The sequence below is a fragment of the Etheostoma cragini genome, chromosome 4 (genome assembly GCF_013103735.1).
Source record: "Etheostoma cragini isolate CJK2018 chromosome 4, CSU_Ecrag_1.0, whole genome shotgun sequence".
Classification (NCBI taxonomy): Eukaryota; Metazoa; Chordata; class Actinopteri; order Perciformes; family Percidae; genus Etheostoma; species Etheostoma cragini.
In genome coordinates this window covers 27,147,933-27,160,298 of record NC_048410.1, presented here as the reverse complement: position 1 = coordinate 27,160,298, position 12,366 = coordinate 27,147,933, and the positions used below count along the sequence as shown (strand labels likewise).

Genomic DNA, 12,366 nt, shown 5'->3' with positions numbered 1-12,366 from the left:
AATCTACAGACTGAATTCCATTTAAATCAAGTTTTCATAAGTTTAAGTCACTTATCAAAAACTCAATCCATTCTAGATGCTGTTTCTCTATGGTGATAATGTGCTGTTTTTTCTGCTTTATATCACTGTAATCTGACTATTATTTTGGGAAACTAACTGACTATTTTTGCAATCAGAATTTGTCATAATACTATTATGGAGGTCTCATTTTTGGTAAAATACTGTATGTGACTTCAATAAAAACATATGTGGTAGCAACATGATTTCTACTGAGATCACAGAATCTGATGGGTAACATAAAAGGTGCAACACCGGTCAAAATAACTTTACTAGCATTTGAATATCTGTCACAGAAGTATAAACACCAGTTATTAGAGACTGAGTAAAACTTGGACAGATATTAGATACTTATTCATTCATTCGTTATCTGTTTATGGGACTTCTTGAGAGGCTAAAACAATCCCAAATGAGCCTAGAAAGAAGCTCCTCCAACCAGGTTCACCTAGGACTTGTTACCTAAAACTTAATGTTATAAATAGGGTTGTGGAGTGAAAAAACTGTTTAGAAAAGTCACTGTATTCTCCCTGAGGAACTGAAACAGAAAAAGTCAGAACAAAGGTCTGTAAAATTAGCTGCTGTCGCTGTTATTCTCGTTGATAGGGAACGAATGCCCCACAAACCAAACCCCATTTAAAAAAATGCAATTTACACGTTTTCAAAAAACTGTTCGCACGTCTCGCAAAATATCATTTATTCACTTTTACTTTACCATTAGAAACCGAATACTGAATGTACAAGCACGCCTATAACGTTACACATAACGTTAGCTACATTTACAGAGATCTTAAACCCGGTTAACGAATACGCAATAACATTAGCTACGTTTGTACAAATTTCAAATCACAAAGATTATGGCTAGCAGCTAGCTAGCTAACGTTAGCTACGAGACAATAACCTTCACCTACCAACATTAACGTTAACGATATATATAAAAGGTTTGGATGTTGTATGTGTTGGTTGGACCATATGGCTAAATTACAATGAGGAAGTAGCATCATGTGAACCAGCATAAAATCGGGTTATTAACGTAATGTCACTCACGTTATTCGAGACGTCCGCCTACCCCAATCTTCCTGCTCCAGAAAACCCTTTAATCACTTATTTTCAAACCGGACTCTGGTGTCCAGCTCTCTGTCGAACGTCAACAATCCTCGGTGTAACGCACGGGTCGTGAGCCACACTTTGACTTAAAAAACAAATGTTTAAAAGTTGTCACAGTGTTGCTGTTTTGAGTCCAGTTAAGAGTGAAGTACGCATGCGCTGCCAGTGTAACACCAAATTCTGTGACCATCGTATTTTGTGACTGTAGGGGCGCTGTTGTCACTGGGCAGGTTGAGCTTAATCACACAGACTTCTTCGTTAAGAGTCTGACGCCATCATCTAAAACTGCAACTTTATAATGAAGGTTCAGCCCCGATAGTTTAAAATTGTGTTTTTTCATTTGATATATATATATATATATATATATATATATATATATATATATATATATATATATATATATATATATATATATATATATATATATATATATATATATATATATATATATAGACATGAGATATAGACTGTATTGCATTTTGAATGACTAGTGTCTAATTGTAAATCTAAATAAAGAAACTAGGATATATGTGTCTGTGTGTGTGTTTATTCTGTTAGCTCCTAATAAACATCACAGAGTAGACTTAATCATGAGGATGTGGCTGAAAGAAATAATAATAAAACTAAGTCAGCAGCATGAGGCTGTTACCTAATCTACAAGAGCTGCGGAAGGAAATGATCAATAACCAAGTAATAATTTGATTGTGAACTCATTGTGAATTTTCCCCATGAACAAATTTATATATATTTGAACATTTCAAAATTCACCTGACATAACAACCAAACCATTACAGGTGACTTATTTTATCTTCATACTTTATGTATAGACAAAAAATAACAATCACTTTTGTCAACATCTGGTCTTAGGCACAAGGGGTCACATATTTTGACAGCTGTTGTGAGAATATTTGACCCTTCGTGCCTAAGACCATATGTTGACCGGACTGATTATTGTTTCTTGTCCATACACATGAAGACAAAACAAGTCACCTGAAATGGTTTGGCTGTTGTTACAGGTGATTTCTGTAAAAAAAACAACTAATGTGTGAGACAATTGGTGGTTCCCAAATTGGGGTCCGTGGACTCGCTTGGCTCCTCACGGGCCGTTACAGAGTCAACGCGATCTACGCAAGCGATGTGGTGGTGATCCATACGTCCGTGTGATATGGAAAGCCAAACAGTCCAAATACACGTGATTTCTCACACGTAATCAACACGGAACAACATGTAAACAACGCGCAAACAACGTGCAAACAACGCGCAAACAACGTGCAAACAACGCGCAAACAACGCGCCGATTTTTCACACGTTAACAACACTGAAAATACACGTAAACAACACGTAAATTATGCGTAAACAGTGCGTAAACAACACGTAGACAACGCGTAGACAACGTGATGTTTACGTGTCAATTCTATGTTAATTTGAGCCATTTGGTCGCTACTCCATTTTGAATGGGTGAGCGTCCTAAGCTGCCATTGGCTGCTGAGCAGTAGGGTTAAACCATTTCTGTAAGCCTGGTGAGGGGGTCGCCTGCCAACATTCAACATGCAAAGGATCTTCTCACTTCTTTTCTTTCTTATTTTTTCTTTTTTGTTTAGCTTTTGGTGGTTCCTGGTTATTTAGCTATTGTATATTTTTTTCTGTACAAGCTTTCTTTATATATTTACAATTGGCTAGTGTGTATATACTTTGAGAAATAAAAGCTTTGTCTAAAATATAGTGTGCACTATGGCTGACATCAATACTATTAAGCTGCCTAAATATACAATGTTAGCAAATGGACAATATTACAGAGGATAAATCTAACACTTTCAAGTTGACAACACCCACAGAGATATGCTATCATGACAAATGTTTTTATTTCGTACCATTAATAAGAAAAGCCAGTGCATACAGATGTCTGTGGCGTTACACAAAATGTTTCTAAATAACAAAACAATCTCTAAAAACTGATAAAGGTTCAAAACGTTCCCAATGTTTTTAAGTAACTAAAACTTTCAGATGTATGTATTGAGGTAAAAAGTACAATATTTCTCTGAAATGTAGGGTAGCAGTAGATGGTGGCATGATTCGAAAAGACTCAAGTAAAGTACCTACGCACGATATCACCTATCACAAGGCAACAATACTGAGAAACAGCTGTGGCTGTGACTTGAACATAAAATTATTGTTCCAAAATGTCAATTACACTTTGGAGTGTATCTATGGCTAGACTACCAATAGGTCCTGCCAGAATATCCACATCCTGGAGTTGTTGCATCTGTGCATGGCTTGGACTGAATTGGTCAGCAGGAACTGCTACTATTTCTTGCCAGTTCAGAGCAGGAATTGCAGCAGGTGCACCTTGTTGAGCAGTGTCGGATCCAAAAATCTCTGCCTTGGCTGTGAGTGGTTGCCTTTGAAGACAATCCTCAGACAAATATCTGATGTGGTGTATGGTGGCCAACAGTGCGCAAGCCATGATTGTTCCATTGTTGCCTGAAAAGATCCAGGTCCCGGTTAATCCGTGACAGGTAAACATGCCCACAAGTGCAGCTCATTTGTACAGTTAATGATTCCTTCACTTTCAAGGAAAGAGAAAAGCTGGTGGTACACATTTGTCATTCCACGCCAAAGATCTCCCCAAAGCCTCTCTATCCGCTGGTTATGGACACTTCGTCCCTGTATGGTACTTCCCCTTTCTGATCCACGGTAAATGTACACGAAGAAGCAAACACTGTTGTTTTCTCCCCCATAGTCACACCTTATCCTAGGAGGAACCCCATAATTAGCAGTGGCTAGAACAAAACACAGTGCTACTTCTGTTATTGTCTGAAGCTTGCAAAAACAATATCAGTCTGCTGAAGCCACATATTCCACCATGGATCACTATTCTCCACCCAAAAATGGAAAAAAAGGAGGTTATTTGTGTTCCGCATTAGATTACATAATAAATTCAGGGTTCTACGCTTGCTCCTGTACAAAACACATGGGTGTATTTAAAGTACGATTTGTCATGTACGGTAATGTCGATTAATCAGTAATACAAAACAGACACAGCAATCATATTCTCATAATTACAAGCAACATAACTGGGGAAATTAGACACCTACATTCATAACATCTGTTTACAGCTCAATAGCAAAATAGGAAAAACATTACGCAAATTTTTTTTTTATTAACTCATCCTAACAACATACATCAGTGCAGGATATGTGCTTGTTTATTCTGATCTCTAAGTTAATCAGATCCACTAGTAGCTCACAATGGTATGACCACTTTTTTCTTTTTACATATGCATGCAAAATTTTGAGAATAAAGCTTGTACTGTAAGAGGACTAACAATTATTAAGTAAGTTTTTATTCTCACTAAAATTCATTCACCTGCACATACCTACCGTACACGAAGACCCAAGTCACTGACTGAATGTGATTTTACAAAAAAAAACTTCTGGTACAGATAACAGCAATAATAATAATAATAATAATAATAACAGTTTCAGTAATAAACTACACCTTGCAAAAAGAGACCACACTAAAATTAATGTTTAAATTTTAAATTGCAAAAATATGGCCATTACTTTTTGATGCTCAAAATGACCCAACTGTGTCAGATACGTAAATGTCTAATCCTTGTGCATAATTTGACTTTTGGCTCATTCCTGTTTATTTTGACCTGCTGATACCTAAAGCTAGCTCAAATGAGCAGTGTCTATCAATTCCACTGACTGTATAGTTATTAAAAAATCATGTCAGGGCTCGACAGTGTACCGTAAAATTAATTTAGTGGCTCCATTAACTTTGCTACATTTGCGTCATAATAGGTCATTTTGTTACTAAAGCCTGTAGGTGTATCAACAGTGCACTCAGGAAAACGTTACCTTCAAGCACTGAAAGTAAATAAACTGAATAAGAACACAGAATTTTGACTAAAATAATTGAAAACATAAGCCCTAAACATAAGCCCTGTAATCTGAGGAAAATAAATTGTGTATGTGCTATGCAACTGTCATTCATACCTGCATCGCCGTTTCACTGTACTGACTGATACATCCAGGATTTCAGCAATTTGTGTAGTTACAAAACCACATGATAGCAGAAATCTCAAGTTTCTTCAGTGATAAGGTAGCTGGATCTTTCAAAATCACCTGTCCGGACCAATGGGGCTTGATACCCAGAGGTACCTAATGTTGCAAAAAGAGATTTATTGACACACAGTATAGGAACTAATATGTATGCATGTCAGTCAATATCCTGAAGATCATATTGAGACAGCCTGCTTAAGGAGTCTGGCTCCAGGACCATCACCAACTGGATGTCAGGTTTATTTTAGGGCCACACACACACACACACACACACACACACACACACACACACACACACACACACACACACACACACACACACACACACACACACACACACACACACACACACACACACACACACACAAACAGGTCCTGAGTCAAGGCTGGATCTAGTCTTTGGGATGCAGAGAGCCACAAGTAGGCCTACTTGATACAAGAATATTAACCACATATGCAGCACCTTAAAAAATAATAATATTTATTATAAATCTCGACTTTATTAAAGGAAATCATAATGACAGAGCTTGTATAAAAACAACTAGTGTCTTCACAGAATAAATGTGGTGTTTTTTCATTGAGAAGAGGAAAAATTCAGATATTCAGATATTCACACACTTTGTTATCAATTACAGGTGGTTTCTTCATCCTAAGATTTGGCATTCACAATTTAAGTAATCTGCTTTATTTTAGGGGTTTAGTGAAGGCGGGTCATTTTCAACCCGGTGGACAAGGGTTGTATACACAAAAAGGACGACAACACCATGGTTAAGCTGCCTGCAACAGACTCACACCTGTTCAGTCAAGCCGTTTTTTTAAATTGTGTGCGAGTTAATCTGATGAAGTATAATGTAGGTATCCTGAGGCTCTGAGGCTCTAAAGTATTATCTAAAAGGCCGCACAGTACATTTATTTTTGCTGCATTGGGATTTAAACTGAACTGCTACTTCTTCATTGAAGTTTTCTTCCTAGTTTTAAATTAAAACTAGGCTGTTTGTTAAAAGCCTATTTTAATTTGATCTAATAATGACATATTTTTTTAATTATTATTGAAACAGGTTGTAAAAGGTGTACAATGCCTAAGTAATAACTTAGAATATCAGAAAACAACAAGTGATGGTGAAACATTTCACTGAAAAATAAAAATGAGTAGGCTAGCCTGTAAAATACATTAGTGGCCATTTGGCCAATCAAACGCAGGCGTGTACGTCAATTAATGTCATGGAAACAGAAGGACGATCCGAGGAGCCTATATAAGGGCTGCAGACCATTCTAATTTCTCGCTTTGCATTTTGACTTGGGCTTCATGCAAATCGAACCTGTGGAAAACAAACTCTTGAGTTTTAAACCGCTGGAGATAACATACTGCAAACTGATCACTTGGAAAAATAAAAGAACAACAAAGAACAACACAACTTCCGAATCACTTACTATTGTGGTGAAAGGAAGAGCTTGGACATGGCTGGTCGTCCGCCTGGTGGTTTACCCGAGGAGCACCTCCAGGATTTTCCGAGGAGACGCATCCATGGGTGGCACATGCTTGCAAGACAAGGTAAGACAACTTTTAGATTTATTTTTATTAGAAGTCTAGCCTAGGCTACTTATCTCTGATTCATTGATGTATTCAATTAAAATAGCCAATCTTTATCAGTAGCTATAACGTTGTGGAAATTGGTGTCACGTTTAGAAAGTAAAGGTGGAAAGCCATTGACGTTAGGCTTGTTGGAAAAACAGATGTTAAAACAGACTTTTACTTGACAAAAAATGATATCCGGTAAAATATTACTTGCTAGACAGCGTGTGTTTAATATCGCGGGACATGTGTGGAATGTATCAACAATTAGTGGATGGATGTGAAAACACTTTTATTTCAGTTTGAGGGCAAAACATCTTACAAAATATAGCTACATTGAATTTGCTGAACAAAGATGGCGACTGGGCCAAAATTCATAAAATGCGAAAAAAAGTATTTAAGTTGAGCACCATGGAGACGATGGAACTATTAGGATCGAACGTCGGGAGGTGAGGACGCACGCGCAGGTGTAATCAAACCAGGTCACGTTAATGTGTGTGGTTGGAACGCGCAGGTTCTTTGTTGAGTTGGTTAAATCTTAAAAAGTTTTAAAGTTTATCAAATGATATTGACTTCTTTTATTATAATATATATCCACGTTTCTTTCGACCTCTGTGTCTGGCAGTTGAATTGTGCGCTCCGTGCGTAAAAGCCACATATCTGAATACAATGTAATATCAAGTCAACAGTAATTTTTTCAAGTTTGACGGATCAACAGTTTGGTCAGTTTTCCAGTGTGAGCAGGAATAGTAAATAATGCTTATTTTAATATGAATGCAGCATGAATTAATTCTCATGTCGTCACCTCACCTGTTAAAAATAACTGAGGAAAAACTGCACAATATTTGGCATAACTGTTATAAAGGGTATAGCCTTTTGTCTGTTGGTGACTTTATGACACATTTATGTACGTATGTATGTACAGTATGTACGTATGTATGTGTGTACAGTATGTATGTATGTACAGTATATATGTATGTACAGTATATATGTATGTATGTACAGTATGTATGTATGTACAGTATATATGTATGTATGTATGTATGTACAGTATATATGTATGTATGTATGTACAGTATATATGTATGTATGTATGTATAGTATATATGTATGTATGTATGTATGTATGTATGTATGTACAGTATGTATGTATGTACAGAATATATGTATGTATGTATGTATGTATATACAGTATGTATGTATGTACAGTATATATGTATTTATGTATGTATGTATGTATGTACAGTATATATGTATGTATGTATGTATGTATGTATGTATGTATGTATGTATGTACAGTATGTATGTATGTACAGTATATATGTATGTATGTATGTATACAGTATGTATGTATGTACAGTATATATATATTTATGTATGTATGTATGTATGTACAGTCTGTATGTATGTACAGTATATATGTATGTATGTATGTATGTATGTATGTATGTATGTATGTAGCTAGATTTTTTTCTTTATTACACGCGAGAAAATAAATAAAGAGAAAGGTTTTGAGAGAAAAAATGATCACACTGATAGCAAAAAAGCATTTTATGAGAGAAAAAAAAATATTTGAGGGAAGTTTTCAGTGTGAAAAAAAAATTCAAGACAGTGATCGCCAGATTGACCAATAGGAACGTGGCCCTGAGAGCGAGAAAAAAAATGTCGCACTGATGGGAAAAAATACATTTTTGAGAGTTTAAAAAAAGTATTTTAAGAGAAATTTCTTTTTCTCAGAAATAATTTTAAACATTTCAAATTTATATTTAAACTTTTTTTAGTCTCAAATATTTGCTATTGATATGAAAACCTTTACTCTCAAAATAGTTTTTTTCTCTCATAAAATGCTTTTTTGCTATCAGCGTGACAACCTTTTTTCTCATCCTTATTTTTACATGTTTACTTTTTTGCATGTAATAAAGAAACAAATCTAGCTCCATATGTATGCTGTGCTTATTTTAACTTTAATTGTTGCTAATTTAATCCAAATAATGAATGTTATGAGAACTCCTTATCATTTGAAGTCACATTAAACATCTGAGTTAAACAAGTAGTTTTACGTTTGATCTTTGTTTCCCTCAGGCAGTGTAGACAACTTACCACGTCCTGCAGAACCTGGCCTCCCTGAAGAGGAAGGTGAGTATAACATTGGTCACCGTTTTCCCCCTCTCAGAGAAGATGAACATCAATTTCAGGAGTGGGTGGATGAAGACTCAGAGGATGAAGACGAGTGGCCTTACTGGTCTGTAGATCCTGGGTATGGCTCCATGTCGGAAAAGGACGAGAATGCAGAGGAAGAGGAGCAAGTGGATGCTGAAAATTGTAGTGATAGTTATGGTGATGGTCATAGTGATGGTGACGTTGGTAGAGATGGTGACGTTGATAGTGATGGTGGTAGTGGTAGTGGTAGTTATGGTTATAGTAATGGTTATAGTGATGGTTTTAGAGATGGTTATGGTGATGGTTTTTGTGATGATTTTAGTGCTGGTAATGCTTATAGGGCTGGTCATAGTGCTGGTTATATTGCTGGTTATAGTGATGGTTATAGTGATGGTTATAGTGAAGGTTGTCGTGATGGTTCTAGTGATGGTTCTAGTGATGGTTCTAGTTTTCATGATGATGTCAACATCCTACCTTCCTCCCCTCTCATCGAGCACGTCCCACCTCCAAGTTTTTGGCACCAATTTAAACCACCGCGTCCTTCCTTTCCCACTGGTGAGCCACTCTTTCACCTCCCATTTGGTGGTACGCTGCACGGGCTTCCTGCGCTGCAAGTGAGAGAACCTGAATATGGTTGTCCCTCAGCCTCTCAAAGGTCACACCTTTGCCTCAGGGAGTCTGCACACTACTCTTCAGGCCTTGGCCCCTCCACAAACAGAAGAAGGGAAGACAGCTCCAGGGAGTCTGCACACTCCTCTTCAGGCCTCGGCCCCTCCACAGAGAGAAGAAGGGAAGACAGCTCCAGGGAGTCTGCACACTCCTCTTCAGGCCTTGGCCCCTCCACAGACAGAAGAAGGGAAGACAGCTCCAGGGAGTCTGCACACTCCTCTTCAGGCCTCGGCCCCTCCACAAAGAGAAGCAGGGAAGAGAGTGACACCCTGCAGGTAAGTATGAAGAAGCTGAAGGGGAATTGTGAGGACAGCCTCAATGAGTTACCACCCTCCTCTTCAGGCCACGGCCCGTCCACACATAGAAGAAGGGAAACCAGCACCAGCGAGTCTGCACACTCCTCTTCAGGCCTCGGCCCCTCCACAGACAGAAGAAGGGAAGACAGCTCCAGCAAGTCTGCACACTCCTCTTCAGGCCTCGGCCCCTCCACAAAGAGAAGCAGGGAAGAGAGTGACACCTTGCAGGTAAGTATGAAGAGGCTGAAGGGGAGTTGTGAGGACAGCCTCAATGAGTTACCACCCTCCTCTGGCCCCTCCACAGACAGAAGAAGGGAAGACAGCTCCAGGGAGTCTGCACGCTCCTCTTCAGGCCTCGGCCCCTCCACAGACAGAAGAAGGGAAGACAGCTCCAGGGAGTCTGCACGCTCCTCTTCAGGCCTCGGCCTCTCCACAGACAGAAGAAGGGAAGACAGCTCCAGCGAGTCTGCACGCTCCTCTTCAGGCCTCTGCCCCTCCACATTCAGGAGATACTGGATGGTTCCTATTGATAACATGCGTGGAAGTGAAGATAGCGACTCAGATTAGGAGTTTGGGTTTGTTTGCTGCAGGATTGGAAAACCTTTGCGTCTAACAGGGTAGATAACTCCTTTGGTAGAGTATTGCACCAGGGCCTATTTGTACATATCTGGAAGCAGGATTATCTCTTTGTAATCTTGAAGGCTGGCAAAGATTTACGTATTCTTCCCATGTTTTTTTGCTGGGTTGGCTATGACTCAGGTAGCATCTAGCATCAGGGTTATTTTCTCTTTTGACTAATAGTTAGCTTTAATGGTAATGTACAGTATGTGAGACCTATATTAATTGCATTTATGTAGCACTTTCATTCACACACTAGATCAAGATTTACTTTAATGTCCCGCCATGTTGGAAGTTTGTCTTGGGCACTTAACCCATGAGGCAGTCATATTAAAAATAAAAACAAACAGACATGTATAACAAACAATAGATAATTTACAATACCTTACAACAAACCATAATATGGCCCTGATGGTGTATTAACACAACATGGTGTCAAGCAGTGCTTTAGCTACATTACTCCAACAATAAAATAATAACAAAACAAATAAGTATATGGGGTTCAGTGTTTTGCCCAAGGTATCACTTTTTAAGCTACGCTACAGATGCCTATACCAGAGGTAAGTCAACAAATAATTGAATATGTTCAAGGAAAATAGGGGACTTTGCTTAAAGATATGCAGTCTCTGTTAATGCTTTTTAAAAGCAGTTGATGCTGTTTAAACTGGCTTTTGGCTCATGTTTGTAAATCTTTTTATTTCCATTGGTATTTAATTTCTTTTCTTCTTGTTAATTTGTCTGTTATTGGATCAAATGTTTAAAAAATATTTCTCATGTGAAGCACTTCAAGACTGTCTGTAAAACGGGCTATATCAAATAAATTATTTAGTTATTATTGGATTTCATGTATGTAGCGCTAATGGCAGCAAGCTACCGTGCAAGGCACTAGCCTGACTATTGGGAGCAATGTAAGGTTAAGCATTGTTGTTCTTTGGCTTTTTAACATAGCTGTAGATGCCTATACCAGAGGTAAGTTAACAATTATTAACAGTAATCTCACTTATTGAATAGTTAAGGCATAATAAATCGTACTCATTGTTATACTGTCATTTATTTTTCTAGGTGTTTACTCTGGACCAGAAGAGAAGGATGGACGACCACAGGACTGGGATGACTACAAGTACAGCAAAAGAGCAGTGGTTGCCTTTCTTTCACTTGGCCAAGTAAGTAATCCCCTCACTAAAGCCGCCTACACGGGATCCGTAGCAAAACCGTGAGGTAGAGCGCAGAGAGGCAAAGCGCAGCGCAGGAACGTTCTGAAATTGGTCGTGCCTTGAAAGGTCAAAGTTTAAATAATTTGAATTTTGAGTGTACAACGGCAATTCCGAGCAGTGTGTGACGCCAAGGATAGCGTTGTGCCTAGCTGGCACCAATCTCTCTATAAGAACACAATGGAACTTGCAATGGATTTTGCCGTGGCGTACTACAGAAGCACCAGCAGGGACATAAAGCAGTGATAAGTTAATTTTACACATGTGGATTATATTTATTACAGAAATCTTCTTGAATATTATTCCACTGTTTATCATTCTGTCACTGGAGGCCAAACTCAACAAAACACCTACCAACAGTGCAATATTGTATAGCTGTGTTCAACATTACTCACTGTTTTGTCTGTTTTAGGAGGGCAGGAGTCCTCTGGGACTTTGGCACTCGTCAGGCAGCTGAGAATGGATGTCAATCAACCTATCATCTCAGGCAGACCCAGCACCACAGCAGACCACTGGACCACGGACTTCAACCAACCTATCATCTCAGGGAGACCCAGCACCACAGCAGACCACTGGACCACGGACGTCAACCAACCTATCATCTCAGCTAG

General features: G+C 38.4%; 2 protein-coding genes across 2 annotated transcripts in view; one reads left to right on the top strand and one right to left on the bottom strand.

Annotated features, from left to right (window-relative positions):
• The window catches only part of LOC117942691 (DNA damage-regulated autophagy modulator protein 2-like), a 6,214-nt gene extending 4,879 nt beyond the window's left edge, over positions 1–1,335 (bottom strand). Inside the window, exon 1 of the mRNA XM_034868293.1 lies at positions 1,102–1,335. The gene's annotated coding sequence lies outside the window, so the exon portion shown is untranslated. The remainder of the gene's footprint in view (positions 1–1,101) is intronic.
• A 4,972-nt stretch (positions 1,336–6,307) lies between these two features.
• Positions 6,308–10,493, top strand: LOC117943449 (hornerin-like). Its single transcript, XM_034869588.1, has 2 exons — positions 6,308–6,780; positions 8,884–10,493. Exons 1-2 carry the CDS (start codon positions 6,687–6,689, stop codon positions 10,491–10,493), a joined length of 1,704 nt encoding a protein of 567 aa, XP_034725479.1. The 5' UTR covers positions 6,308–6,686.
• Positions 10,494–12,366: the final 1,873 nt, after the last annotated feature.